Source organism: Ahaetulla prasina, chromosome 1 (assembly GCF_028640845.1).
Source record: "Ahaetulla prasina isolate Xishuangbanna chromosome 1, ASM2864084v1, whole genome shotgun sequence".
Lineage (NCBI taxonomy): Eukaryota > Metazoa > Chordata > Lepidosauria > Squamata > Colubridae > Ahaetulla > Ahaetulla prasina.
The window spans coordinates 201,498,855-201,524,923 of record NC_080539.1 but is presented as its reverse complement, the minus strand read 5'-3'; the positions used below and the strand labels follow the sequence as shown (position 1 = coordinate 201,524,923).

The window sequence follows — 26,069 nt, the reverse complement described above, 5'->3', positions numbered from 1 at the left end:
TGCAGCAGTATTAGGAGTTGACCATGTAATGATCAAGTAATGAATCCACCATAGAAACAGCTATTGATTCATTTTAGAATGTATCACTTGATTGGAGTTGAAATTGCCCAGACTTTCTTTTGTACTTGATATCGTTCACACACACAGATTAGTTCCAAAAATATCATTTTGAAAGTCCCTCAGAACCAAAGTATGTCACCAGGCCTAGAGGGGTGTCCCAGGGAACTAGAGACATTCTTAGATAGTTTCATTGTGATTGATATTTTTAATTTCTATGTGTGGTTTATATATTTTAAACATTTGATAGTTCTTCATTTTATATTTTTAATGGTTGTATTTTTATATACTGCTGTAATTAATAAATGTGATTAATAAATGAATAAAGAAACAAATGATACCTGATTGTATATCTATACATAAACACACCAGGATGCAAAATTCCTACATTTGCCTTATGTTGAAGAAAATATCACCTTCAGATACTGAATGTGAAAGAAAGAAACTAATTTGGAGACATTATTTTTTTGACCAGGAATTTGTCACAAAAAGTTATACTGAACTAACCTAATTCCTTCCTTCCTTCCTTCCTTCCTTTCATGGCTTAACAGAGTGCACTGAGCAAGGGGTTGAACTAAATGAGTTACCTTGGAGACAATATCAGCATATCCATAACAAGATTATCAGGTCCTGCTGATGTTGCCAAATTCAGTCACTTAAAATAAAGCCTTTTGGTTATGTTAATAATTGAGAGATTCTGTCTATTATTGATTATTATGCTAAAGAAACTTATTTTTCTGTCTTTTCCTTATCTAGAAAGGAAAAGAGAAAGCAGATTTCTCCTTTCATTCTTTCCACTTTAAACTTTATTAATGATTTTCCAAACCCTGAAGTGAAATCTTGATTTTGTTTTCTTTAATTTGCTAATTTCCCCAAGTACATCCCCCCAAAATAAGGATTGCTGCTTGACTAAGCAACTCACCCCTCTTCTTTTTCTCTTTAACCCCTTTCTTTTTATTCCAAAGGTACTCAGCTCCCTCATCTCCTTCAAACCGGTAGACAAGGAGAGGTAACTCTTTATTCTCGTGAACTCCACCTCTGCAAAACTGAAATACTTTTGAGAAATGCACTTATAACATATATTTGCTACTTTGTGGAATGACTGCAATTATCTTTTTTAATTGTTTACTTTTACTGGCATTATTCAGGACCTATTTAAATTCTTAGTTTGAGAACTGACTTGGGAAGATTCATTTTACATTAGATGAAATGCTCCTAAATTATCTTTTCAACACATGACAAGTTCTTACGACAAATCAGCTGGCACTGTCAAGAATTTCCTGGGCAATTAAAGTAATTATTTCCATCGTAAGAATAACAAAAGAATGGAGCTGTTATTAAAATAAATTACCCATATTATATATGCCTCTCTTTCTCTCATTATAAGTACTGCATGCACATGCTTTTGCATGCTGATAAGTTAGCATTTTACAAATAATCAAGTAATGTTATGGTTATTTGTGTAATCTAAATTGGAGCATCAAACTGTTTGACTGGGAAAAGAGCTCTGGGATGAACTTCTTTCCTTTATGAAGTGAATCAAGAGATTAATTAATCATTCACATTAAAACACACAAATGATTTCAATTATGTAACAAATCATAGATAATTAACAGAAGGTGCTGAGATGTTTTTTTTCCAGAAAAATAAAACAAATTGTATTTAACTGCATAAAGCTCCAAAATAAATTATCAAATTTTTAATAAAATGATCCTTATCAGGTTAATATATAACTTCATTCAAGAAATTATGTTAGACTGAAAACTGTTTATTAAAATTAGTATTACTGATACTTCCAGAAAAAGCATCGGCACATAAATATTTAAAAATGAATGAATTCTAGTCCATATTTTAGTGCTTTCTTATTGTATAAAGATTTGCTAAAACAGCATCCTTAGGAAAAGTTGCCTAAGAAATCATCCTTAAGGGGTGACATGTATATGTGCATATGTATGCATCAGAAAGAATGTCAACATCCATTTTACAAAGCCTAATAATTTAATTAATTTATGCCTCAATGTGTTCTTTTGACTGTTCTTATCCCAGGATATCATCTTCTACTGATGGAAGAAGATACCCCATCATTGTTTAAATTCTTCCTCTGTGTACAAAAGAGATCTAAAAATAATTAATTATTTTAATTAATTATTATAATTATAATTTATTATAATTAATAATTAACAATTAAAAGTAAACCTTCCCCTCGCACATATGTGCTAGTCGTTCCCGGCTCTAGGGGGCAGTGCTCATCTCCATTTCAAATCTGAAGAGCCAGCGCTGTCCGAAGACATCTCCGTGGTCATATGGCCGGCATGACGAAATGGCAAAGGCACACGGAACGCTGTTACCTTCCTACTAAAATGGTCCCTATTTTTCTTCTTGGATTTTTTACATGCTTTTGAACTGCTAGGTTGGCAGAAACTGGGACAAGTAACAGGAGGTCACCCCGTTACGCGGCATTAGGGATTCGAACCGCTGAACTGCCAATCTTTTGATCGACAAGCTCAGCATCTCAGCCACTGAGCCACCATATTAAGTTCTCCCTTAATTTTTTTTTAATATCAGTGGCAGAAAGACTGCTACTTCCACAATATAGGATATATTTTCTTCATTCTTCAAAACCATCTTTCTGATAAATGTTATGTAAATGTCCGAAGTAAACAGCAAAGAATTCATTTAATCTTAAAATCAAAACATTCACCTCCTGCATTTCATAAGGAAGGCCATGAAACCAGGCAAGAAGAAACCTTACCTGGTTCACCATAAAACACTGAAAGCAGTTGCGATGGAGCTCACCTGGAGAGTTCTGAGGAGAGGACACCGGGGATCCACGTGGTGACTGACAATAACTGGGATGAAGTAAGGCATGTGGTGGTACATAGGACATAATTTCTTCTTCAAATAAACTAGGCAGAAAGTAAGCAAAAATAAAGCAGGTATGCAAATTGATTTGACTATGTCACAAATGATATTTTGTAGGAATATTATATATTTCTATATACACCGAACAACACCATTTGCATCTGAAAGTGTCAAAAGCTACAAGTGAAAAAAAAAAAGGTTTAAGCCTAACTTCCCTGTTCCAAGTGTTTCCACTGGAAATACCTTTATTTGTTCTAAAGTGCTATCAGGTTGCCACTGTCTATATAGCTATATGCAATATGAATGACTGACCTAAAGCATTCATGCTTTGCTGTTCAGACCATACACACAAAGGATATTTTTGTCCCACCAGAAATAAGTAATGCCAACAGCTAATTCTGCTTTTTGTGCAGAATTGTAAAATAAGTTGCAATGTAGTTGGCCTCCACATTATTCTTTAGGTAAAGGTAAAGGAGACTTCTTTAAATATACCTTTTTCTCTAGGCTTTTTTAGAATTTATTTCAAGATTTAGTTTTAATGTTTTATAATTTTAAAGGTTTGTAGAATTTTATATGTTATGTTTATACACTGATAAGTCACTTGCAGCTGTTAAAATGAGCAGCATATGCACTCATTAGGAAGTAAATAAAATTACATTATGCAGTTTTTTAAATATGGAACCCACAAGCAATGTTTTATGTATCTTTCCTCTTCTGTGCTAAATGCATGTAGCTTTTCAGCCCAGTAAATGTCTTCAATATGTCTTCTTAAGGGAGGGTGAAGGTGAAGAAAAATAATCCAGTCCTAAAAAGCAAGTGTTTCTCTTACTTTCCATGTAGCACAAATTCCCCCCACCCTCTTTTGCTAAGTAAAGCACTGCTCCTTTGATTGCTTACTGCAAATGTTTTCCAATGGAACTGAACATTCCAATGGAACTGTTTCTATCTTGCAAGATTTTCCAAATGCTTTACTTCAGTTGCATTTCTAATGTGAAATATGGCAGTCAGACTTTGTTGCTCGGACGCTAAATTGCTAAACTGCTTTGAATGGAAGGCCATTCTCATTCACGGAAAGTCTTTGATCCAGCTGAGGCATCTGTTGGGAGAAAACTATTTTGTCCACTTTTCCCCAAGAGTGCCCTGAACTGGAGCTATAATCTTACAGTAGCTATTTCAAAACACTTTGGAGCAGATGGGAGAGCATAAGGCTGCAGAAAAGAAAGGAAACAGTGAAAATCACCAAACTGCTTTCTTTAGCCAGTGGAAATGTGTCGTGAATGGAGTTCTCACAGGTTCCCAGATTGTCACTTTGTTTAATGTTAATAAAAACAATGGGCTATTATAACAGAACGTAAACAAAAGATTTTGAGAGGCATTGCCTTCTTTCCATGAGACAAATTGTTTTACAATTTAGCCTGAAGGCAAATAGTTAATGAAGTAGGGGAGAATATATTTTCTCCATTTGCAAATACACGGAAAAATAATGGAACATTGCACAGATCCAAAAAGAATTTATATTTTTAAAAATGTTGATCATAGTATTTTTTTTTAAAGATGTAAAACATATTGAGTGATCTACCAAATTAGTCCTGGTTTATCTTGATAATATATTATTCATAAGCCTTCAAGATAGTATGTTAAAATAGTACAATTAATGCTTCTGACATAATCATCCTTCAGAGCCATAAAAATGACAGGTCCATTGAAGAATGTGTTTCCTGACAGATGAATATTCCCAGAATTGCTATAAAAAGAATAACTTTCAAAACAAAGCAAATGTCTTGTTTGAAATGAACTTGGGGAAAAAAACACCCTAAAGAACAGTATTATGCAAGAGTTTGAATACAAGCAACACACTGTGTTATGGCATGAAAGCTCTGCAAGGGCACCCCCGCAATACATCAGAGGCAACATTACACAGTGGGTGTGTTTTCATGGCAGAGTAAGTCTAAGACCCTGAGAGTTATGAATGAGCAAGTGTGCTCGGATATGCTCCAGCTTGGCTCCAATTAATATGCAAGGCAGAAAAGGTCCCTGTTGCTCAAAGCAGCATCTATACATCACTCCTCTCCTTTTTTTAAAAGCACAAATTACAAATGATAACAATATGCTACAAGTTAAAACACACATAGAAGAGCTGCAGGGGAGAAAAACATGTAGACCAGAGATGTAATACCCCAGTTGATAATACTGTATACTACACAGAGTGAGGGAAGGTGTGGTGGGGGAGGCTCCAGTAAAGTGTCATTCTGAGAAAAATGAATAGACTACAGAAATGATACTAACATCTTAGGGGATTGGGGATACATTCTATCTGAGCTCTCTGATGCATAATGAGAACCATACAAATACAGAAATACTCTATACAAAATCACATCACATAATTATGTATGAAAGGAAAAACCAAGATTTGATCAAATGGACACATAACAATTACAAAGTGTAAAAATTTGCTAAAGTAAATGCATCACAGATCCTCAGTCTGCAGTAAGTATCCATTACCTTAATAACATCACAAGATCTGCATCACTGGATAACCGCACTAGCCCTGGTGTTCCTTCAGTCCGAATAAACTGGATCTTCTCCCTGTTTGTATCAAGCACTAATGTATGTCAAGGCAATAAATAAAACTCCTGGGAAATATCAAATAGGCTTCTAAATTATTTTAGGCACGTTTTTATTCATTACACCATGCCCCCCCCCAAAAAGAAGAATTCTTTAGCAAGCTCCCTTCTATTAATACCAGTGACCCTCATTAATAGCAATAGCACTTAGACTTATATACTGCTTTACAGTGCTTTACAGCCCTCTCTAAGCTGTTTACAGAGTCAGCAAATTGACCCCAACAATCTGGGTCTTCATTTTACCCACCTCAGAAGGATGAGTCAACCTTGAGCTGGTGAGAATTGAACCGCTGCTGACAGTCAGCAGAAGCAGCTTGCAGTACTGCATTCTAACCACTGTGCCGTCATAGTCATTAATACTTTCTAAATACTGTTATTTTCTCTTGGCCTAACTTTTCTACTCAAACGGCTTCAAGTACCTTACCAATGAAAATAAATAATTCATGATAATGCTAATATTCCCCGAATAAATAAATTCCAAGGAGTAGCACAAGAGAAAGACATTGTTGTTCTAAAAGTGAACCATTAAAAATATATACATTCTCCTCATCCTACCAACGTAAAGAGAATCCTATTAATTTCCTAAAAGGGTATGAACTAAGACACAAAGATATATTCTGCAAAATCATATTAGTCATTCCGGTTTCTACCAAATAGCAGCAGTTTTCAGACGTATCCTTTTGGATGTTTTACCTAGTCCAATAGCTGTGGCACTTCTTTAAGTAAAGAAAATACAGATACAAACTCTATTAATCAGTTATAACAAAACCAGCAGAGTTTTGTTATAAAGAATAACACATGTATGATTTCAAAGCATTTGTGGAGTAGAAAAGAACTCCTGAAGTAGGCTCTAGTTAACAAATACATACTACGTAAGTTTGTTAATTGTGAGAGTCCCACAGGAATCTTCATTACTTTTACGAATTCTTAGAGGTTTTGTGTTTTTTCTCTATACTGCACTGGTTTTTTTAAGGAGAATGTGAACTTGTTATATTTTGCTTATGCCTTAAAATCAAAACATCTCTGGTAAGAAAAAAAAAGTCATTATTCTGCTCACCTGAGTGAATGATTTCTTGTGAGATCTGGCTGTCGCTCTTGGAGAATTTCAAAGATATTGGGTTGCCGCAGAAATGCAACAATCTTGTCATTGTAAGCTGAACATTCAATAAAAGAGTACATGTTGAAAACCTCTACTTAAAAACAATAGTCATTTTTCTTCAGGAAACATAGGTACAGGTTTTATCCTTTAGAAATTGATGTTTTTCTAGAAGAATGGATCTTTATTAAAGATGGAAAAGAGACATTAAAAATGTATGTAGCTATTTATGTGGTGCCTATCAAAACATGTTAAGCTAGTGTGTTTTTTTCTTGGTCTTCTACACCTGTTATGATGCAGTGATACTGCAAACCACTGGAGATCCCAATCCTATCCTAGATGCCCTCTAGGTCTTCATACTTTGGTCCTATCCCATTTGGGGGCGGGGGCACCACCTTTTACAAGGTACCTTATATGGCACTTATTTCTTTAACCCAGTATGAAGGAAAAAATAGTCCTTCACAGCCTGAGCTGCCTTTCTGGCAATTAAAAAGTCAAAATGAAAAAACTGAAATAATTTGGCATCATCACCTGCCAAGTAATATAAAAGCATAGCATTGGTGTAATATTTAGCCCTCCTTCGATTCCTTGGAAGATAAATTAATCGCATAGAAATTAAAGAAAATCAAACTCTCATTATTAAAAAAGAAGCAGACTTGTCCAGTTCACAGTAATATAAGAATTTACAAATTAATTTAAAAAGAAAAAAAATGAAAAAAACATAATACATGAGCATGGAATCTAATACCTAGTTTTATGCCAGGATTTAGTTTAAAGATCTGTAACAAGTACTAGTCATTTCTCGCAAAGAAGAACCTATCATCTTACTTGAATTTGTTGTTTTTGTTAATTTTATTCTGGAATATATTTTAATAGAACTTAAAAAAACATTATTCTGTGTCCTACAAACTGGAATGACAGAGAACAGATTATGACTTTTTTCTGTGTGACAAAATTTAAGTATTTTTAGGGTGCCATTGTATTCTCTATAAAACTTGTCTTCTCAAAACTAAATATAATCAATTCCCTGAATTTGACTCATAGTAGAATTAGTTTTCATTAGTTTCCAGTTGTCTCATTATTTTCACTGCTCGCCATTTAAAACAAATTAAAACTGATTTTCCCAGGTCCAATCAATGCAGAATCAATTGGGTCTACACACTTATTGATTTGATTTCTTTTTCCTAAGTGAAGAGTTTATATTTGAGTTTCTTAAATTATATTATTATTTTTCAACCACTTTGTTAATCCCATCAATATAATTCTGAAGTTATTTAAATCTTCTAGGACAGGGGTCATCAATCTTTCGGACCTCAGGGACCACTAAATTCATAATTTTAAATCCCGTGGACCACTAATATGATCCGCCTAATGACTGTCTGGGTGGGCGTGGCTAGGTGGTCATGTGACTGGGTGGGCGTGTCCAACTCGAGATCACTCATGTCATGGGGCACCTCGCCAGCTTCTTCTCGCCCCTCCCTTCCCAGCCACGCCTCCCCTACCCACCTGGGCTCCTTAGGGCCCCAACAGGAAGCAGTTATTGGAGCTAAGCAGCCACCACAAGAAAGAGTTGGCAGAACAGCTGGCTCAGTTCAAATTGGATCTGACCGAGAAGGAGGCTCAGCAGAAGCACCTCACTGAGGACTACGAGCATAAGCTTTCCAAGCAGAGGGAAGACCTGAAGAAGTGCAAGGCCAGGTACCAGTGCCTGGAGGTTCAGTGGGCTGAGATGATCAGCCAGTTCCAGGCCATGATGCTGTCCCACTGGAACAAGACCCTCCGGCTCTTCACCACCAGTGGTGCTTCCCTCCAGCCTTCGCCCAAAGCCCTGCACCAGGAGGCTGAAGCAGACCTCAAGTCAGAATTTCTCCCCCCCCCCTGACCTGTAGAAAAAGACCCTGAAGGGGGAGACTCTCTGCAGCAACACAAACGTTCATTGCACGTATCCGGCCCAGAAGCCGTAGTTTGAGGACCCCTGATTTAGTGCAATATAAAAAATGCAAATAATTTTTCTGCAGACCACCAAAATTTTCTCACGGACCATCAGTGGTCCACGGACCACCAGTTGGTGACCGCTGTTCTAGGAGACCCTGTTTCCCCCAAAATAAAACATCCCTTGATAATAAGCCCAATCGGGCTTTTGAGCGCATGGCAATAAGGCCAAGCACTTATTTCAGAGTTCAAAAAAATACAAGACAGGGTCTTATTTTCGGGGAAACATGGTAGTAGCTATTCAAGTACAGATAGTCCTTGCTTAATGTCACTAATTGGGACTGGTAATACTGCCATTGAGAAAAGCAGTCATTTAGTGAAACATCACATGACTACCCTGCTTAGTTACAGTGGTTCTGGCAATCCCAGGTGTGGCAAATCACCTATGATCTTTAAGCAAGACATCACATGATCATGGCTTGTGACCACCATTCTCTTCCCCTCATTATTAAACCAATAATAAAAATATTGCAAATCAGATTACAAGTTCTAAATGTTATTCTGATGAAAAGGCACGGTCCTTGAATTTTAAACAGAGTCGCCTATTGCAAGTATTACCATATGCAGCACTGAAGAAATGGGCAGCAACAGAAGTTTAAATCAGTAGTGACTGTCAAGAAACCAGTGCTGCTGAACAAACATCTAGCCATTCCATCAGATTAATTAGCTGTGGGTGTCTTCCCACAATGTGACAGCTGCTGAACTCAATGAATTAACTTCTGTACTTGAAAGCCATGAATCACCAGTCCTGAAGCCAATAGGTTTTGTCATGTGTAAGGAAGCATCAAATATACAAACAGTTGCCAAAGTAACTTAGCTCATTGAAAACAAATTTGATAGTTAAATAAATGATACTGTATGAAAAATAAGAAATCTATTTTAAGTAGTTTTTCGAATAATATATATATAATAGCATATTTATAAAGTTTCCATTATTACAGCAAGATTCTCTAATTTAGCAATATGGCTAAATTAAAATAAAGTAATACTGAGAAATGAAACATATACATCTGTTAATTAACACATCAAGCAAATATCAATTACTATTTGTAATATATTTGCTTGCTTGTTTTTTTTAAAAAAAACATTCATATTTTAAAGCAAGGGACACCCTCTAAACTCACTGGAATGAAGAGGTAGATACAGAGCTTTGTGCAAACAATGGTGTCTATTCCAAAAATTCTGTTACTGAAATCAGTTATCTACGGAGATGTTGAGTTTTCCCCCACCAGATGTCGTCAAGGAAATTGGATAGCCTTTGTTGGAGATGCTTTAATTTGGATTACAGTACTGCTACACTGAGAAGAGAACTGTACCCTTCTAGGATTCCTTGGAGCAGCCCCAACACTCTAAAACTGTGTGATTCATTGCTTCAGTGGGATTTGGTTTGCTTTGCTTTGCTTTTTTGTCTCTTCAAATTATTGCTGACTCCAGACAACTGCCTGGATTAATCCCTGCTGTCCTCTTAGCAAAGTGGCTTGCCATTGCCTGCTTCCCAGGGTTGAGAAAGAGTGACTGGCCCAAGGTTACCTAGCTGGCTTTGTGCCTCAGGCAGAACTAAACCTGCCTCAGGCAGAACTAAAACTCACAGTCTTCCAGGTTCCAGTCTGTGGTGCTTTAATCACCACACGAACTGGCTCTCCAGTGGGTATTGTGGCATACAAATAATGATCAGTTGCTGCTAGGATGGGACAACTGAACAGAAACAAGAATCACTAGTAATAACTGCTTGTTAAATTATTGTCAAAAGCACTGATTTCTTTTCCTGTTCCCTTTTCTTCATAATATTGAAAAAAAGCACAATTACCTAATCACAGTATGAACTTCCCTATTAACGCAAGCAAAAACCAATGAAGTGGTATAGCAGTAGAGAAACCTATAGCTCAGATATGTAAAGCCAGTGTCCTGCCTTGCTAAATATTATGTGTAAAAGAAGAGTAGAAGATTTACTTCCTTTTAAGTTTGACACAATATACACTATCAGTCTCTGATAATTTAGGAAAAAAACATTTCAGGGAAACATTTTGCTAAAGTTTACTAAATCCATATTTCTATCAGCTTACACCTTAGAGCAGGCCTGTCAAACTGGTACCCATGGGTACCATAGGTCATGCGCAGGCCACGCCCATCCCCAGCATTATTGCAATATGTCACAATCTGGTCCATGACACAATCGAGTTTGACACCCGTGCCTTAGAGGATGCATTCCTAGATGTTCAACTACAGGTAATCCTCGACTTACAACCACAATTGGGCCCAAAATTTATGTTGCTAAGCGAGACACTTAGTGAGTTTTGCCTCATTTTATGACCTTTCTTGACACAGTTGTTGTCAATCATAGCAGTTGTTAAATTAGTCACACGGCTGTTAAGTGAATCTGGCTTCCCCATTGACTTTGCTTGTCAGAAAGTCACAAAAGATTATCATAAGATCCTGGGACACTGCAATCATCATAAATGTGAGTCATTTGTCAACTGTCTGAATTTTGATCATGTGACCATGGGGATGCTATAACGGTCAGAAGTGCGAGAAATGGTCACGTCACTTTTTTCAATGATGTTGTAACTTTGAATGGTTACTAAATAAACTATTTTAAATCGAGGACTACCTGTAAAAGGTTCAAAGGGGTTCAAAATAAAAGTCTAAACTGCTTTTTATATCGACTCATCACCAATAATTCAAAGTATTTGAAATAACCAGCTTCTCTTTAAAAAAACAACACCTGTTTTATCAAGCAACTGAATCCTGAGTTGCCTACTTATAGAATTGATCAAAATACCTGATTAAAAAAAAAGGCTACTCACAAGTTTTTTTTTATTGTGAAAAATAAGTGTGCTCATAACATAGTCTTATTTCATTTTTTTAATCCATGCATTAAAAATAATTATAAAAGATCTTTCCCCTTTCAGAAATCTCTTCTTGATTGTATGGCTCCAAATTATCACCTTGATTAACCAAACCTCCATACCCTTGTCTAAGAGCTTCTATACAGAGCTTAAGAAGTGGAAATGTTAGTTATCTCATTTTAAAATGTCCAAGTAATAGCAAAAACTGGTTTGCGTTTGGATGTCCTGCGAAATGCTGGATATCTGGCAACTGGGAAGCATTTGACATAGGGATTGTTTGGCAAACTAAAAAGTAATAATGGGGAAAACAAGCCGATAAAATGCTTCAATTATGGTCACCAGCAAGAAACTCCTAAGTTTTAGTTTTATTACAAGAGTACCCTTTTTAGAGTTATTATTCACATTATGACATTTGATACCTAATGTTTCCCCCAGGCAAACGTGAACTTGGAAATATTTCACCTGAAGTCTTAAAAAAACCCTTTATTTAAAACTAGTGATGAATGTTAGACACGTACAGCCAGTCCCACATTAAGAACGAGTATTGTTCCTAAATCTGTTTTTAACACAAAATTAATAGGCAGCCAATTTGTAAGTTCTCGTTGTCCATCAATAAGAGATTCTTGACCTGGGGACTGCCTGTATTTATATCTAGTTATTGTTTTTATTGTTAGGAAACATCTAAATGTTTTCTTTTTGAGCAATACAAGAGTACTTGTAGAAACAACCTTATGCTTTGACACAATAACATAAAAAGCAAAGACTGCATTTCAAGTGGCTCCAAATGAAGACATACCCACTGGCACCATGTCCTGGTATTGAGCCCTGCTGACCGCACTGAATGTACTTGATGGCCTTGGCAAGACTGGAGGTCCTGAATGGCGTGAGTCTTCTCCCACCTGAAAAATGAAACCAAAGATATTTTAGTGTGCAGAAGTCCTTCTTACCAGCCTATATATTTTATATACTATTTATTTGAGAATTTTTACCCTGTCCTTCCTTAAAACGTTACTGAGCATCAAAACTTTTATTTGCTAAGCAAAGTGAATGTTTGACAAAAGAAAAGATTTTATTAGATGGCAGAAAATTAAAAATGAATCCCAATGATTTCTGTGAAGCAAAGGGTTTCTCAATCTTAGATGACCTTCTCTCTTTCCTCAGCAGAATTTCTACCATATCTAGAACAGAAACCCGAACCATTTTTCCCTGTTTTTCCCAAGCTGATAATACCGACTTTCATGTAAACTAGGAGGCACCGGTTAAAATTCAAATAATTTTCAGACAAACCATCAGAGAAAAATAGATATACAAATCAAAGAAATTAGGTAAATCTGCAGTCTTAATATTTCTATTCTGAAGAACAACGTGGCTTTTCCATGTTATAATGCTACTAATTATCAATGTCTCTTAATGTTTTTAACTGTATATGTAACTGTAAACTGCCCAGAGTTACCCCATGGTAAGATGGACAGACAATAAAATTTAAAATAAAAATAAAAACTATTTTATGTTACTGCTGAGTTCATTCAATGAATACAAATTAGGAAGTACATTTTAAATTTTCCAAAAGATTTAGATTTCCTATGATATAATGATAACAAGAAGAAGAATTGTATTTTTAAATATATTATGTAAACAAAACCCATATAAAGTCCTAGCAATTGTAGGAGCGTGTACAGGAGCTGAATGGGGAGATAAAGGTAAAGGAATCCCTTCGGATATAGTCCACTACTCATTGCTGAATATATTGCAGCGGTCTCCAAGTTTTCCAGCTTTGTGGATCAGTGGAGGGAGGAGAGGGGATGGTTTCACATGAACAGCAGGCAAGCGCACTTGTGCAACTCCATTTGTGCAAGTGGCAGACACAAATGGAGCTGTGCACAGGCACAGGCATGCTTGCCCACCACTTCCAATGCCCAGTTCTCAACAGGCTGTTAGCCTGGTAGTGTGCCCCAGCCTGGGGTTTGGGGATCTCTGTTATAGGGGACGTGCTCATCTCTATTTCTAGGCTGTTGAGCCAGCACTGTCCAAAGACATTTCTATAGTCATGTAGCCTGCAATATGTCATAGAGTGTTGTTATCTATTCGCATTTGCATGCTTTTGAACTGCTAGATTGGCAGGAGTTGAGGCAAGAACAGAAGCTCTCAGTCGCACAGAGCTGGGTCTGGAGCCTGGGCTGTCAGCTTTCCAGCCGACAAGCCCAGCATCTTAACCACTGAGCCATTATTGCTGGATGGGAAGAAGTCCTTTAAAACAGGGGTCTCCAATCATGGCAACTTTAAGGCCTATGGACTTCAACTCCCAGAATTCTGGGAATTGAAGTCCATAAGACTTAAAGTTGCCAAGGTTGGAGATCCCTGCTTTAAAATATTCCAGCATCTAAAGCTTCTAAAAGCACCAGTTTGAGTTTCCTTTGAAATTCAAATATAAAGCAATAATAGAGAAAAGGACTAAGGCATGGAGAGAAAGGTTTGCAATTCCCTTTCAGCCTGCCCAAGAATTCTAAGATTGTCAATTTCCTGTGGATAATATTGGATAAAATTGGACTGAGGGTTACTGTAGTATTCTATTTGCCAAATCTCAGTGTGGCTGGTATGAAATCTCATATTTCACCCCTGTGAAAATATGAAAGGCTCCAAAATTAATTTGCCTTTAAGTAAGGAGATAAATTCATTATTGAAGGTTTGGGATGTTTTAATGAAACATCGCAATGTTTCATTGCAGATAACACAGCTTACGAAATGCATAAGGAATTGCCAATAGTTCACAAGTATAAATTTCACTAAATGTAGTGAAGGTTAATGGTTAACGCAACAAAAGTATTAGGATGCACATAGAAAGCCTAAATGAATCATCTATGAACGTCACTTCCCTTTGCAGTAACAACTCAAAAGTTCCCCTTGTTGAACACAAGCTTCACTTCTGCAATTTCCTGGCTCCAATTAGTCGGTCTCTTTGCTGGAGGTTCCACAGTTGTTTTTTTTTACCATACTACTATTTGTTTTCTATGCTGACAGCACTTGCTTTTCTCTCAGCATGAAACAGATAGTCTAGTTATTGAATTTTGCTTCTCTGAATTAGATCAAATTGTATTTGTCTTATAATTGACTGAAGAACTATTCCAAGTTCCCCATTTTTCAGTGGAGACCTCTTTTTCCTGGAAATGGAAAAGAACAGCTTCTTCTGAAGTTGATGCCCAGAAGTTGAAATCCAAGTACTGTTAACTCCAATTCCTTGATTTCTATCACTATTGCTGAAAAATAAGCCCAGCTGCAGGCTTTGTTTCTAAGAATTCTTATAAAGAAAGGAAAAACTTATGTTTGAATGTAATGGTTAATAGCAACACTGCATAAACAGTTTCCACTTGTGCAACTGATTTTTTCCTTCCATATCTGCACGTGAACTTCTCTTTATCTTTCATCCCCCTGCAGCTGCCTTTATTTCCATAAAATCTGTCTCAATGCAACAAATTTCAGAGATATAAAGAAGCAGATGATTCAATTTCTTCAATTGCTGGTCATATATTAGCAAAATGGGGCATAAACATATTTCATTAAAGGAAGGAGAAATGGTCATTGTCATTATACTTTGAAAGGGAAACACAGTGCAAATATAATTAACTCATAGATCATTGCTGACTTTTTGTTTAATGTTGCGTTTCTACATACATTCCTCTTTAAACACAGCTATTGTTTCATGATTACTAGAAAGTCTTTGGCATTCTGATTTGTTGGGGTGGGCAACATTTGCATTCCAACCTGACAATTGGTAAGTCCAACACATATGTTTACCCAGTAAATTAAATTCATGAAATATGATAATATAAATCACCAAACTTAATTTGATAGAGATTTTACTTTTTATTTAAGATTATTCTGTCTTTTGATATTGCAAGGGTCAAATTTCTATGTATGCCTCTTTTCTAATATCACCTGTTTTACTCAAGTGCTCTAAAGAGCCTATTGCTTATGTTGCTTTGAATATGTTTGCAGGCAAAGGCCCCCTGGTGGTATAAAAGGAAAATAACAAAGAGATTTTGTAAAAAAATAACTGCAAAGTTCAAACTCCTTTGCCAACCTGGCACAACCTGAATTCAGCTGACTCAGGTCACAACCTGACACAACCTGCTATATACCCAGGAGCAATGGGAGCTCTTGTCTTCTTTATCTTCCATCATATGCAATAGATAATAATTGCAATTCTGACATTTGTGTACTTTGTTCTAGTATCAGGCTTAGAATACTTCATCGCTAAACAGCTGATGACTTGGGAGTTAGTAGAAAATTGCCCAAGGAAGAACTGGGAGTGTTCAGAAATCAAGACAACAAATAAAATACATTATCAGCATCTGGGATGGGTTGAATATACTTTGCCTCCAAAATTCTAGATTCAACTCACAGTATCTCCACAAAAAGCAAAGAGACAACCAATCAATTGGAGATAAAAACCTGGTGTCCTCATACCAAGGTGTAATCAATATTGATGGAGTAATGCCTCCATCCACTATCCCTCATGTGTAATCATTCAGATGATACTCTTACGGCTGTTGCCTTATCTGACTGGCTTGCCACCATTGAGGGGCAGCTTGATAGAGTAGCAAGGGGATATGTGAAAACCAATTTAAAAATTAATCCAATAAGTCAATAATATGTTGTTTTTGAGAACCAATGTGTAATAGCTCATAGCATTAAGTTAAATAGTGGAAAGCCCAGGTTCCAATCCCAGTTCATTCCATAATCTGAACACTTTCACATGTTTATAATCCATACTTTAGAATAGAATAGAATTTTTATTGGCCAAGTGTGATTGGACACACAAGGAATTTGTCTTGGTGCATATGCTCTCAGTGTACATAAAAGAAAAGATACGTTCATCAAGGTACAACATTTACAACACTTTATCACTTTATCCATACTTTATCATGGCAAATTCAAAAATTCCTCGTATGTGTTTCCTATAATAAGATTCATTCATAATAAGATTTCATTCTATGAAAGGGGTGGGTGGGTGAATGTATGCTTTTAACACAATGGAAAATGCCAATAACGAAAGACAGAAATCAATGGTGAAACATCTAATAAAACCAAAACACTTGGGCCTATTCAAGCTTACCTCACCAGCACTGTGACTGCGCTGCCTTGTTAAATGCTGCCGGTGAACCAAAGCACTAGTTGGTCTGCTGCTCTGCAAAGGAAGCCGTGGGTCAATGAACGTGGTGGTACGTGAATTGTGGTCAACAAAAAAAGCCTAGCAAAGGAAAAAAAATAGCATTATTCACTATTCTTTGCTCACTGTGGTATTCAGGCTGCACATCTTTCAGCATAAGTTTCAGTTAGGTCACTGAATGCAGACACAGGAAATCACCGGTCTAATGTCAGCTAAGTTATGAACCAAACTATGACACAAAGATTTTTGTTATTTTTCTTAACACATAATAAATATGGTATAAACAGTTAGTGCTGTAGAAAACAGAGATTCTCCTTTCTGTTATCATAGAAAGTGAATAAATAAATAAATAAATTCACTACACTCATAGAATTAAGAGAAGGCCTAACATTTGAAGGCAGGTGGGAGGGAGAGGGAGAGAGAGGGAGAGAGAGGGAGATTTTTTAAAAGCACTACGTGTTATAATGACAGGCTTCATTCTTAAGAATGATAAATGATGGGGTAGCTATATTTCAGACCCACCCTCAGTGCGGCCCTCCTAGATTCCCTGCCCAACTTTTTTTGAAAGGATTCATTTGACAAATATAAACCAAAAAGAAGCTGAAGTGATATAAAGCATCCTCTAGTATCATATGATTTTAGAGAAATGATATGAGCTTCCTGAGAAGGTAGTTTGCTTCCTGAAGCACAAGCATTTTGTGGCCAACAATGATCATCATGGCAGCCATTTTGTGAGCCACTTATTACACACTCCAAAAATTCCCAACGTGTCCCTGCTCACAAGCAAGTTTCTTACTTTTTTCTTATTAAAAATAAAAAAATAAAAAACTATTAGAAAAATGATTTATAATACAATCTTCTTATATTCTCACTTTAATTCTTATACATAGTAAAATTATAATCATGAACAGAACCATACAAATACAAAAAAACCAATTAATTCCTATGGCATGTTTTATTATAGACTGAGGGATGTCTGGTATAACTTAAGCAGGGCTATTCCAACTCTACCAACCTCTTTTATTAACAGGTTCTAAAGGCAGATTTTAAAAATACCATGTAAGGTCAATAACTTTAGAAGATGTAGAAATTTTTCAGCTACCTCATCCAGAAAGTTTTTCCCCCAATCTGGTAGTAAGGAGCTTTCAAGACACTTAGCCCTTAAGAAACCTGTCCTTAATGACTAATCCAACTGTTTATTAAAACCACCCAAGTTAGCCATTCCTTCATCTTATATTGATTGTGAACTTGTTGAGTGACAAGTTTCTTCCCATATTGTAGGATGACTTTCTATATTATCTACTGTGGTATTTAGAGGAGACAATATTCCATTAATCGATCTAGTTTTCTAACTATGATCAACTACAGATTCTTCTTCACTGTTTTTCCCTCCAATCATTTCTATATCCTGAAAAGACTTAAATACGGCTAGGCTCTATGGGCAATGTGTTATCTTCCTATACCGAAAGATCAAACTATCTGTGTTTTTCAAGAGACTTTAAATAAAAAGAACTTCCTTAATTTGTGTTTTTTAGTTTTTTTCTTGTCTATTTCCATGCTAAATCCAACCATGGTGACTGAATCATAAAACAACAACCCTCATTAGATTTTTCCCACTATCCCACTATCTGCTCTGGAGACACTCTAAAGCAGGGCTATCAATTCCCTGCCCACAGACCGGATGCGTCACACACTGCCCACATCTGGTTTAGCAAAGGGGTGAAAGTCCCAATACAACACATGACATCACTGAGACACATGTTTGATACCCCTGCTCTAAAGCAATTTGGAAAAGCAAATTTCTAAAGCAGTTTGGAAAAGAGGAATGTTTTGAATAGATTCAGGGGAAGAGGAGAAAGATGCAATACATCAGTGGCAATTTGTTTGGTATAAGTATTCTCTCTTATGGATTTTTGTCAAATGTGTACTATTTTATAAAGTATTATTCTACCTGCTTTAGCGAATTATCTGTCTTGCATACATCCACAGATCTCTCTTGAAACTCTCAAAAAAAATAAAAATCCCATACATGCTGATGTGGGGGGAGGGGGGCGGACTTTAAAATATTTGCACATCAAAGGAAACACAGCTTAAAGACAGCTTAATCAAATGTTTATCACCCAACTCAAGTATGAAGCTGACTAAAAATTCCATAGTACAATTGCTTATCAAATAAGCTGCTTCTCTAAATAAATAATTGCGAAATACCAGGTGCGCAGGACCAACACATGTCTTCGTATCACAACAAAATAAGTGAAACAAAAACAACTATAGAATACAACAAAATACCACAACTATTTATATTGCTGTTCTTAACTACACTGTAGTTGCTGGAAAGACAATATGCTATGGTAGCATGACAGCATGAAGTTGAAGAACAGATAGGCATTACAAATTGACATAGGAATCTGTTTGAAAGTCAAACTTAGAAACACATTCTCTTTTATGGGTGCCTTTGAGCGAGTGATGACTCCTGGTGACTGCCTGGATGTAATGGAATGTGTGGATGACCTTGGGAACCAGGGAAAGAGATGCTGCCTAGGTAACAATCAGACAAGAGAGGTAGGAGGCTCCAGTGGCTTAACTGTCAGAGAAAGAAACTTATGAAGGATCCACCCTAATGCATCAAACAGTTAAAACTGGCAGAAAGAACTTTGTATTTTCAAACTTGCAAGATTGATGTCACCCCTCCCAGATAAACTAGATAGGAAACATGACTAGACAAACTCATTTTATTTGATCATAAGGCTACATTAACAGCATCTTGTAATTCTTAAAGTAGAAACTTCCTGCTGTTAACTACTGACTTTTAACTACTGACACCAAACTGGCTGTCAGAAACCACCCTAGTTCTCTGTATTACTGCTTTGACCCATCCGATTGACTATTTGTCAACCCACGCTCTTGTGATTTAACCATGCAATAGAATACCATATATTTTAATGAAGCTTTTGCTTAACAAATTGTAACTCTCAGAAAATTACGCTAGAGACCTGCTATGTACCCAGACATGTTTATAAAATGTGTACAATTCAGATGCTAACTTTAGTGAACTGTGTGAATTATTTTAGTTGAAAGCTTGGGAGATCTCTTCTTGTCCTTGTCGCCAACCCAATTAAGCTTGATATTTTAAACCATTCCAAACCTATTCTGTTTTGTATATTTCAAATATTCCCCCTAACTGGTTTATGAATCTCTGTTTGTATCTTTTCTATCTAAAATAAGATAGCATAAGTGCAATCTCCCAAAGGCTAAAATCTTAATGAGATGAAGCCCAAATCAGACACATAATTTGAAAGCATAGTCCTAATTTCAGAGCATGTTTGTCAGGTAGGGAAATAAATGGCTCCCAATAAATAGTGGTATTTAACACTGTTAATGATTAACACTGTTAATCATAACACTGATTCTGTCATAGAAATTTAACAAACTATACAGCATTTATTTATATCATATACTGTACTTAAGCAAACAGTAAAAATGCTTATGAATTACACTAAATGAATACAATTATATTATGCACATGGGCTTGAAACCAAGCAATAGCATTTTGTTATGTAATGAAATTCCTGTTTTGAAGCACCACTAGAGAAAAGAAAAAAACAATGGAACTTCAAAGCTCTGTTCTAATCTGAACCATGATACTGAAGCTGGGAACCAAGCTGAATTCTACCAGGGAGAGTGCAAGCGAGAACATACGGGCCTAATTTTAAAATTCCCACTGGCCACCAGAGAAAGGGTATAGTTTAGATATTTATGGAAGCTGGGAAGAGAAACATGATATTTTGGTTTGGACAAACTACAAGTTTATCCAAGTTGGCTAACTGAAGCTTTGTTTCAAGTAAATTACAGGCACTATAGTAATGTGAAGTGAAATGAATTTGATAATGAAAAGTATGTATTGCCAAGACCATGTTTTCTCCAATTACAACATACTGTTGTGGCCATCAAAAGAGTTGGAAAAGAAAAACGGAGGTCCCTGAATGATAAGTAATGCTGGAGAAAACTGATAATAGCTCAAAACAAATAATTGCAATGCTAAATGAAGTAAAACCGGACTGATTTGAAGAAGCATTAGAAGTCATAGAGGTTATCCAATACAACTATCAGTGCAGGATCCGCTAGTGCAGGGGTGTCAAACTCAATTTCATTGAGGGCCGCATCAGGGTTGTGACTGACCTGTGTGGGTATGGCCAACTGGGTGAGCATGGCGAGCTTGATGCCACTCCCCAGACTGCTGGCATGTTTCCTCTTCGCACTGGGTAGACCGGACCAAAGCCACACTGGCCCGATGTTTCCTCTTCACATTGGGTAGACCAGGCCAAAGTGATGTGGGATGGCCCCTTACATTTTCCAGGATGGCCCCATGGGCTGAATCCGACCTCATTGCAGGCCGGATCCGACCACTTTGCGGGCCGGATCCGGCCAACGGGCCTTGAGTTTGACATCCCTGCGCTAGTGCATCAATGACAGATAACCATCAATGACAGATAACCATCCAGTCTCTGTTTCAAGACCTTTAATGAAGGAGAGCCACATCATGTAGCAGACTTTTCTGCTGGCTGACATCCTGTACAGTCCAGAAGCTCCTCCCAATGCCTAGCTTGAACTTGCTTCCTTGCAGTTTTATCCTATTGCTTCTGGGGTAACAGACAGTAGATCCACTCTTTCTTTTTTTCTGGCTAAACATAGCCAGAATTTTCAACTGTTCGTCATAGGATTTGATTTCCAGTATCTTTGTAGCCTTCCTCTGCACTTGCTCCAGTAGTTACTATTATTATTTTTGAACTGTGGTACACAGAACTGGACTTAGTACTCCAATAATTATTTCTCATGACTTGGATTATGTACCCCTAACGCTCTCCAAGATAGCTTTGCTTTTTTAACAACTGCATCACATAACTGGCTCATGTTTAACTTGTGATTAGACAAAAACACCCAGATTCATTTCCTATATGTTACTTGAAAGTCAGATCGCCCCTGATCCTATACTTGTGCCAAACAGTTCTCCTACTCAGAATTATATATCCCTATTAAATTCAACCCTATTCATTTCAGCCCACTGCTTCAGCCTTTTTAGAGCTTTTTGAATCTTCTCTATTTCATCAAAATCATTAGCCAAACATCCCAGCTTTATACTCTCTGCAGACTTGTTAAGCATCTCTCAAACTCATCTATCTATATAACTGATTAAAAAGTTGAACAGCAACTTTTGCTGATAATGATCAATGATGGCTTTGCCATCATTGATGGAACTATGAATTCTGAATCAGACTAGCAGATTCTACTGGAAAATGTCAGGGTATCTGATCATGAACTGAAGCTCAAGGGAAAGTGGGTTATGCAGAAAGACAATGTCCCAAAACACATAAATCATATAACTAAAGCAGAAGAAAATTAAAGTTTTGGAGTAGCTAAGTCAAAGTCCTGACTTTAATCCTAGAGAAATGTTATAGAAGGACCTGAAGCAAGGTTCATGCAAGGAAGTCCACCCACATCCCTGAGTTGTAGTTCTTATGTGGGAAAGATTGGGCTAACATTCCTCCAAGCTGATGTGTAGGACTGATCAAGAGTTATCATAAACATTTACTTCCAGTTATTGCTGCCAAAAGGGTGTGTGTGCTCCAGAAAAGGTTCACATATCTTTGTCACACACCAATATGCAGTTTTGGATCATTTTCTTCAATGAATAAATGAAAAAGTATAATGTTTTTGAGTCATTTATTTATTTGTGTTCTCTTTATCTAGTAAGATTTGTGTGGAGAACAATTTACGCAGAAATTTTGAAAATTTAAAAGGGTTCACAAACTTACAAGCATCACTACAGAAAGGGGAAAAAATCAAGAAGCATTGCTAAAGATTTAACATACTTTTCTTACTTCTGCCCCCACTCTGGAATAGCATTCCCCTAAATGTAACATCAGCTTCAATTATTTTGTTCTTTCAAAAAGGCTTCAGGGTCTGATAAGTTCTCATGTCCCATAGAACTGTTTTTACCTGTATTTGGAATGTTCTTTGGGGCTTGGCCTTTTTTCTTTATGATAATATTTTGTTATTTATATTATAGTTGATTACTGTCAGGCCTAGCCCAAAAATGACATGAAACAATCCAGCTGACATTTAGTTGTTTATCTGCATACACCGTATAGACAGAATCTTGCAAGACTAAACCTATACAACCCTAACCTAACATATATGCCTTAAGACAGTGTTGGCAAACCTTTTTGGCACCAAGTGCCGAAATGGGAGCGCACATACGGAGGGGACCAGCCAGAAACTGGAAGAGCATGCATGCTGGAAAGTTGACCTTTCAGTTTCTGGCATGCACATGTGTGCCGGTCACCTGGTTTTCCGGTTTTTGGCAAGCATGTGTGTGCAAAGACCAGATGGCCAGTGCGCATGTGCACGCCAGAACTCAGAAAAACAATGGGCGATGGCTGGCGTGCCTGGAGAGATGGCTCTGCATGCCACTTCTGGCACATGTGCCATAGGTTCGCCACCATAGCCCTAGGAGATTCTAGGAAGTGAGGGTGAAGGTTCATTCTCTGAGCTTGTAGGTTGGTTTTCCAATGTCTCATTACCAGGCTAGGTAACATTTTCAGTGGAGTTTAGGGGATGTCAATGTCAGGGTTCTTCTGTTTATAATGGCTTCATGTAGACAGTAGGTATTCTGATGGTGAGATTAAGGACCCATCAACTCAGGGAAGAACATTGACACTGACATCCCCTAAACTCTGCTGAAGATGTTACCTAGCCTAACGAATTGTTCGGAAACCAACCCACAAGCTCAACGAACGAACCTTCACTCTCATCCTACACCCGAGCTACAAATATTCACCACTATTACAATTCTAGGGAGTGGTTATCCTAAATTTCTTCCTCTTTTCATGATCCAACCCTGGACAATGCCATCCCTTGTCTCACCTTCCCCTTCCTTGGAATGTGCTCCCTCCCTCCTGGGAAACTGGTGTGTCACTGTAGTCCATCACAGCAGACACATTCATAGACACATTCCATCACAATTACTGCATTTAAGTGTATAAGTTACAAACTCTGAGTCACAAGGAGTGGAATGGGAAATAAGCCTGCTAAATAAAATAAATAATATTACCATCTACTAACACATATACAATAATTTTTATAGCTCATCAAATTAAATTTTAATTATTAAAATGTATAATTGTTCTTAAGGCTAAACTTAAATTAGAATAAAAATAATGTATAAGGATAAATTGAATCAGGTTGAAAATGTAGACATGGCACTGCCAGAAACCATTGTAACCTCTCTTATGTAGAAATTAATACTCCATTTTGAATAAATGAATAGTCTGATTTCATAATTGCTATCATCAAGGAGGAGTGTTTTTGTTGTCATTTAAAATTATACTCCCATTTTATTGCATTTGTTGTATGTTTCATTGACTATGTCACTGTTGGTTTTGTACAGCACTTAGACCTTCAGATTAATGCATTTTTAAAATTTTCATTTATAGTGTAATGAGTATGTATGTATGCTTTGATTTTGTCAATATTTGGATTAAGACAAAATCCAAATCCAAAATCCATAATCCATAAAATAAAATATGTTTATTTTAAAAGTTGCCTCTTTATATCTGTTACCTTGCCCTGATGATCGTGCTTCATTTCCCAACCCCGTGGCAATTCTAGCTGTTTGTTGGCGAACATGTTCAAAAAGCCAACTAAATCACGATTATGCTGGTAGCGCTCAAAATGATGGGTATCTCGTCGAACTTTGGTGATCATGTGCTTCAGACAAGTATTATTTGTAAACATTCTGTAGGCACTCTGGCGGAAGAAGAAGAAATCAAAAGTTATTTTCGGATTCTCGGACTAACATTTTAAGGGTGTCATCAGTTTTAAAAAATGTATAGTACAAGCCAAGGGAATTTGCCATCCCCTAACATAAACTCCGATTTCTTCAGAATTAACTGCTCACTATACTCCTAGTGTTGTGCTGTGTTAACAGTAGGGTGAGAGAACCAGTTTTCAGAGCTGAATTAAATGCCTAACCAATGCAAAGTTAAAAGCTTTAAGCTCCTCATTTAGTCTGTATGCAAAGAAAGTATTAAGATGATAAGAATGCAGAGAATATTTTTTTCTTAATTTATGGTAAAAACAATTAACTTATGGATGCTTCTGAAGTTAAGCATATCATGTTGTGCAAAATCATTTGATTTAAACCTATACACCTTTCCCAAAACACTAATTCTCTATTTCATTCCATTCCCCACTCCCAGTCCTGGAATAGTCAGTAATTCTTATAAATTAAAAAAGTAAAAAGGCAAGAAAGAACATGTATCAAGTCCTTAGAGGCATACCAAAGCCCAGAGTGTCACATTGAGGATTTCAGGTCTCATACTATACCTTCAGACCATCAACAAACCACTGATAATTCTTTCAGATGCTTGCCAGAGCCACTCTGGTCATTCTGTCAGGCAAAATGTGGCCATAGAAAAAGCCCTGATTCATATTCCTACAACTCTAATGTCATTTAATAGTGCAACCCACACATTTCAAGAAATCATGGAATTTTATTTTGTAAACCATCCTGGGTGGCTTTTTAGAGAGCTGTGTAATTTTTAAAATTAAACATTTATATGCTCACTTGTGCCTGCGCATGAGCACACACATACACACATTTTATTGGAGGTCCAACTTGCCATTATTCTAGTATGAAAAAAAATGTGGTACTAAAAATGCAAATATATCCGACTCCTCCAGGGTCTACAACCAAGCTTGATTTGTGGGTGTTACTCACAGTGTTTGAATGCAGCACGGTGAAGAATTCTGGGCTGATGAGGAATTTTACTGGGGGTGACTGGAGCAGCAGAGTAAGCCTGGATCTGGAGGTAGAATGAGGCAGCACATTGTCCCTTCGGTAATCTGTTACAAAGACGTAATAAGAGTCATTCAGTCAGACAAGGACTTCAGTGCCATCAAGGAGAATAAGTAAAAATTTAACTATTTTCATCTTTATATGTGAGATGGAATACTTATTGTTTAAGTATTCTTAGTATTAAATACCACTATAAAATGGAGTCGTAAACACTTTTTGGAATTAAACAGATTAAGTGAAATAAATGAATAAAGAATACAGGTGAGTAAGGAAAAAAAATTGACAGCCACAGTAGCTCTATAATCCTTTCACTTCCTTACACTTTTAACATCTGAGAGAGTTATGTCTAAATTATTGCTCATTATTTTTTTTAATAATCCATCTTTTGCTACCTTGCTGGAATGCTGCTGAGTTTAAATTTAAAATATCGTGAATTTAGAGCTAGTGAGAGAAAAAGAATCCTGACCGTGGAAGAAACAAAAATATTTTCTAAGTATTATGGGAAAATATAAAAGAGAAAATTATACAAAGCAAGAGTTTTTGCCTCTATTAAGAAGCCAATAAAAGT

The 26,069-nt window shown here is 36.7% G+C and overlaps 1 protein-coding gene across 2 annotated transcripts in view; it reads right to left on the bottom strand.

The window, feature by feature from the left end:
* The window catches only part of HECW2 (HECT, C2 and WW domain containing E3 ubiquitin protein ligase 2), a 137,510-nt gene that overhangs the window by 43,682 nt on the left and 67,759 nt on the right, over window positions 1-26,069 (bottom strand). For both annotated transcript variants that reach the window (XR_009155726.1, XM_058188303.1), the window contains exons 12-18: window positions 25,424-25,548; window positions 24,265-24,450; window positions 16,591-16,725; window positions 12,274-12,376; window positions 6,601-6,697; window positions 5,422-5,505; window positions 2,854-2,963 (exon numbers count right to left, since the gene is read on the bottom strand). Coding sequence is in view for 1 of the 2 variants with exons in the window: in XM_058188303.1 (XP_058044286.1) it covers window positions 2,854-2,963; window positions 5,422-5,505; window positions 6,601-6,697; window positions 12,274-12,376; window positions 16,591-16,725; window positions 24,265-24,450; window positions 25,424-25,548 (840 nt within the window). In the remaining variant the exon portion in view is untranslated. The remainder of the gene's footprint in view (window positions 1-2,853; window positions 2,964-5,421; window positions 5,506-6,600; window positions 6,698-12,273; window positions 12,377-16,590; window positions 16,726-24,264; window positions 24,451-25,423; window positions 25,549-26,069) is intronic.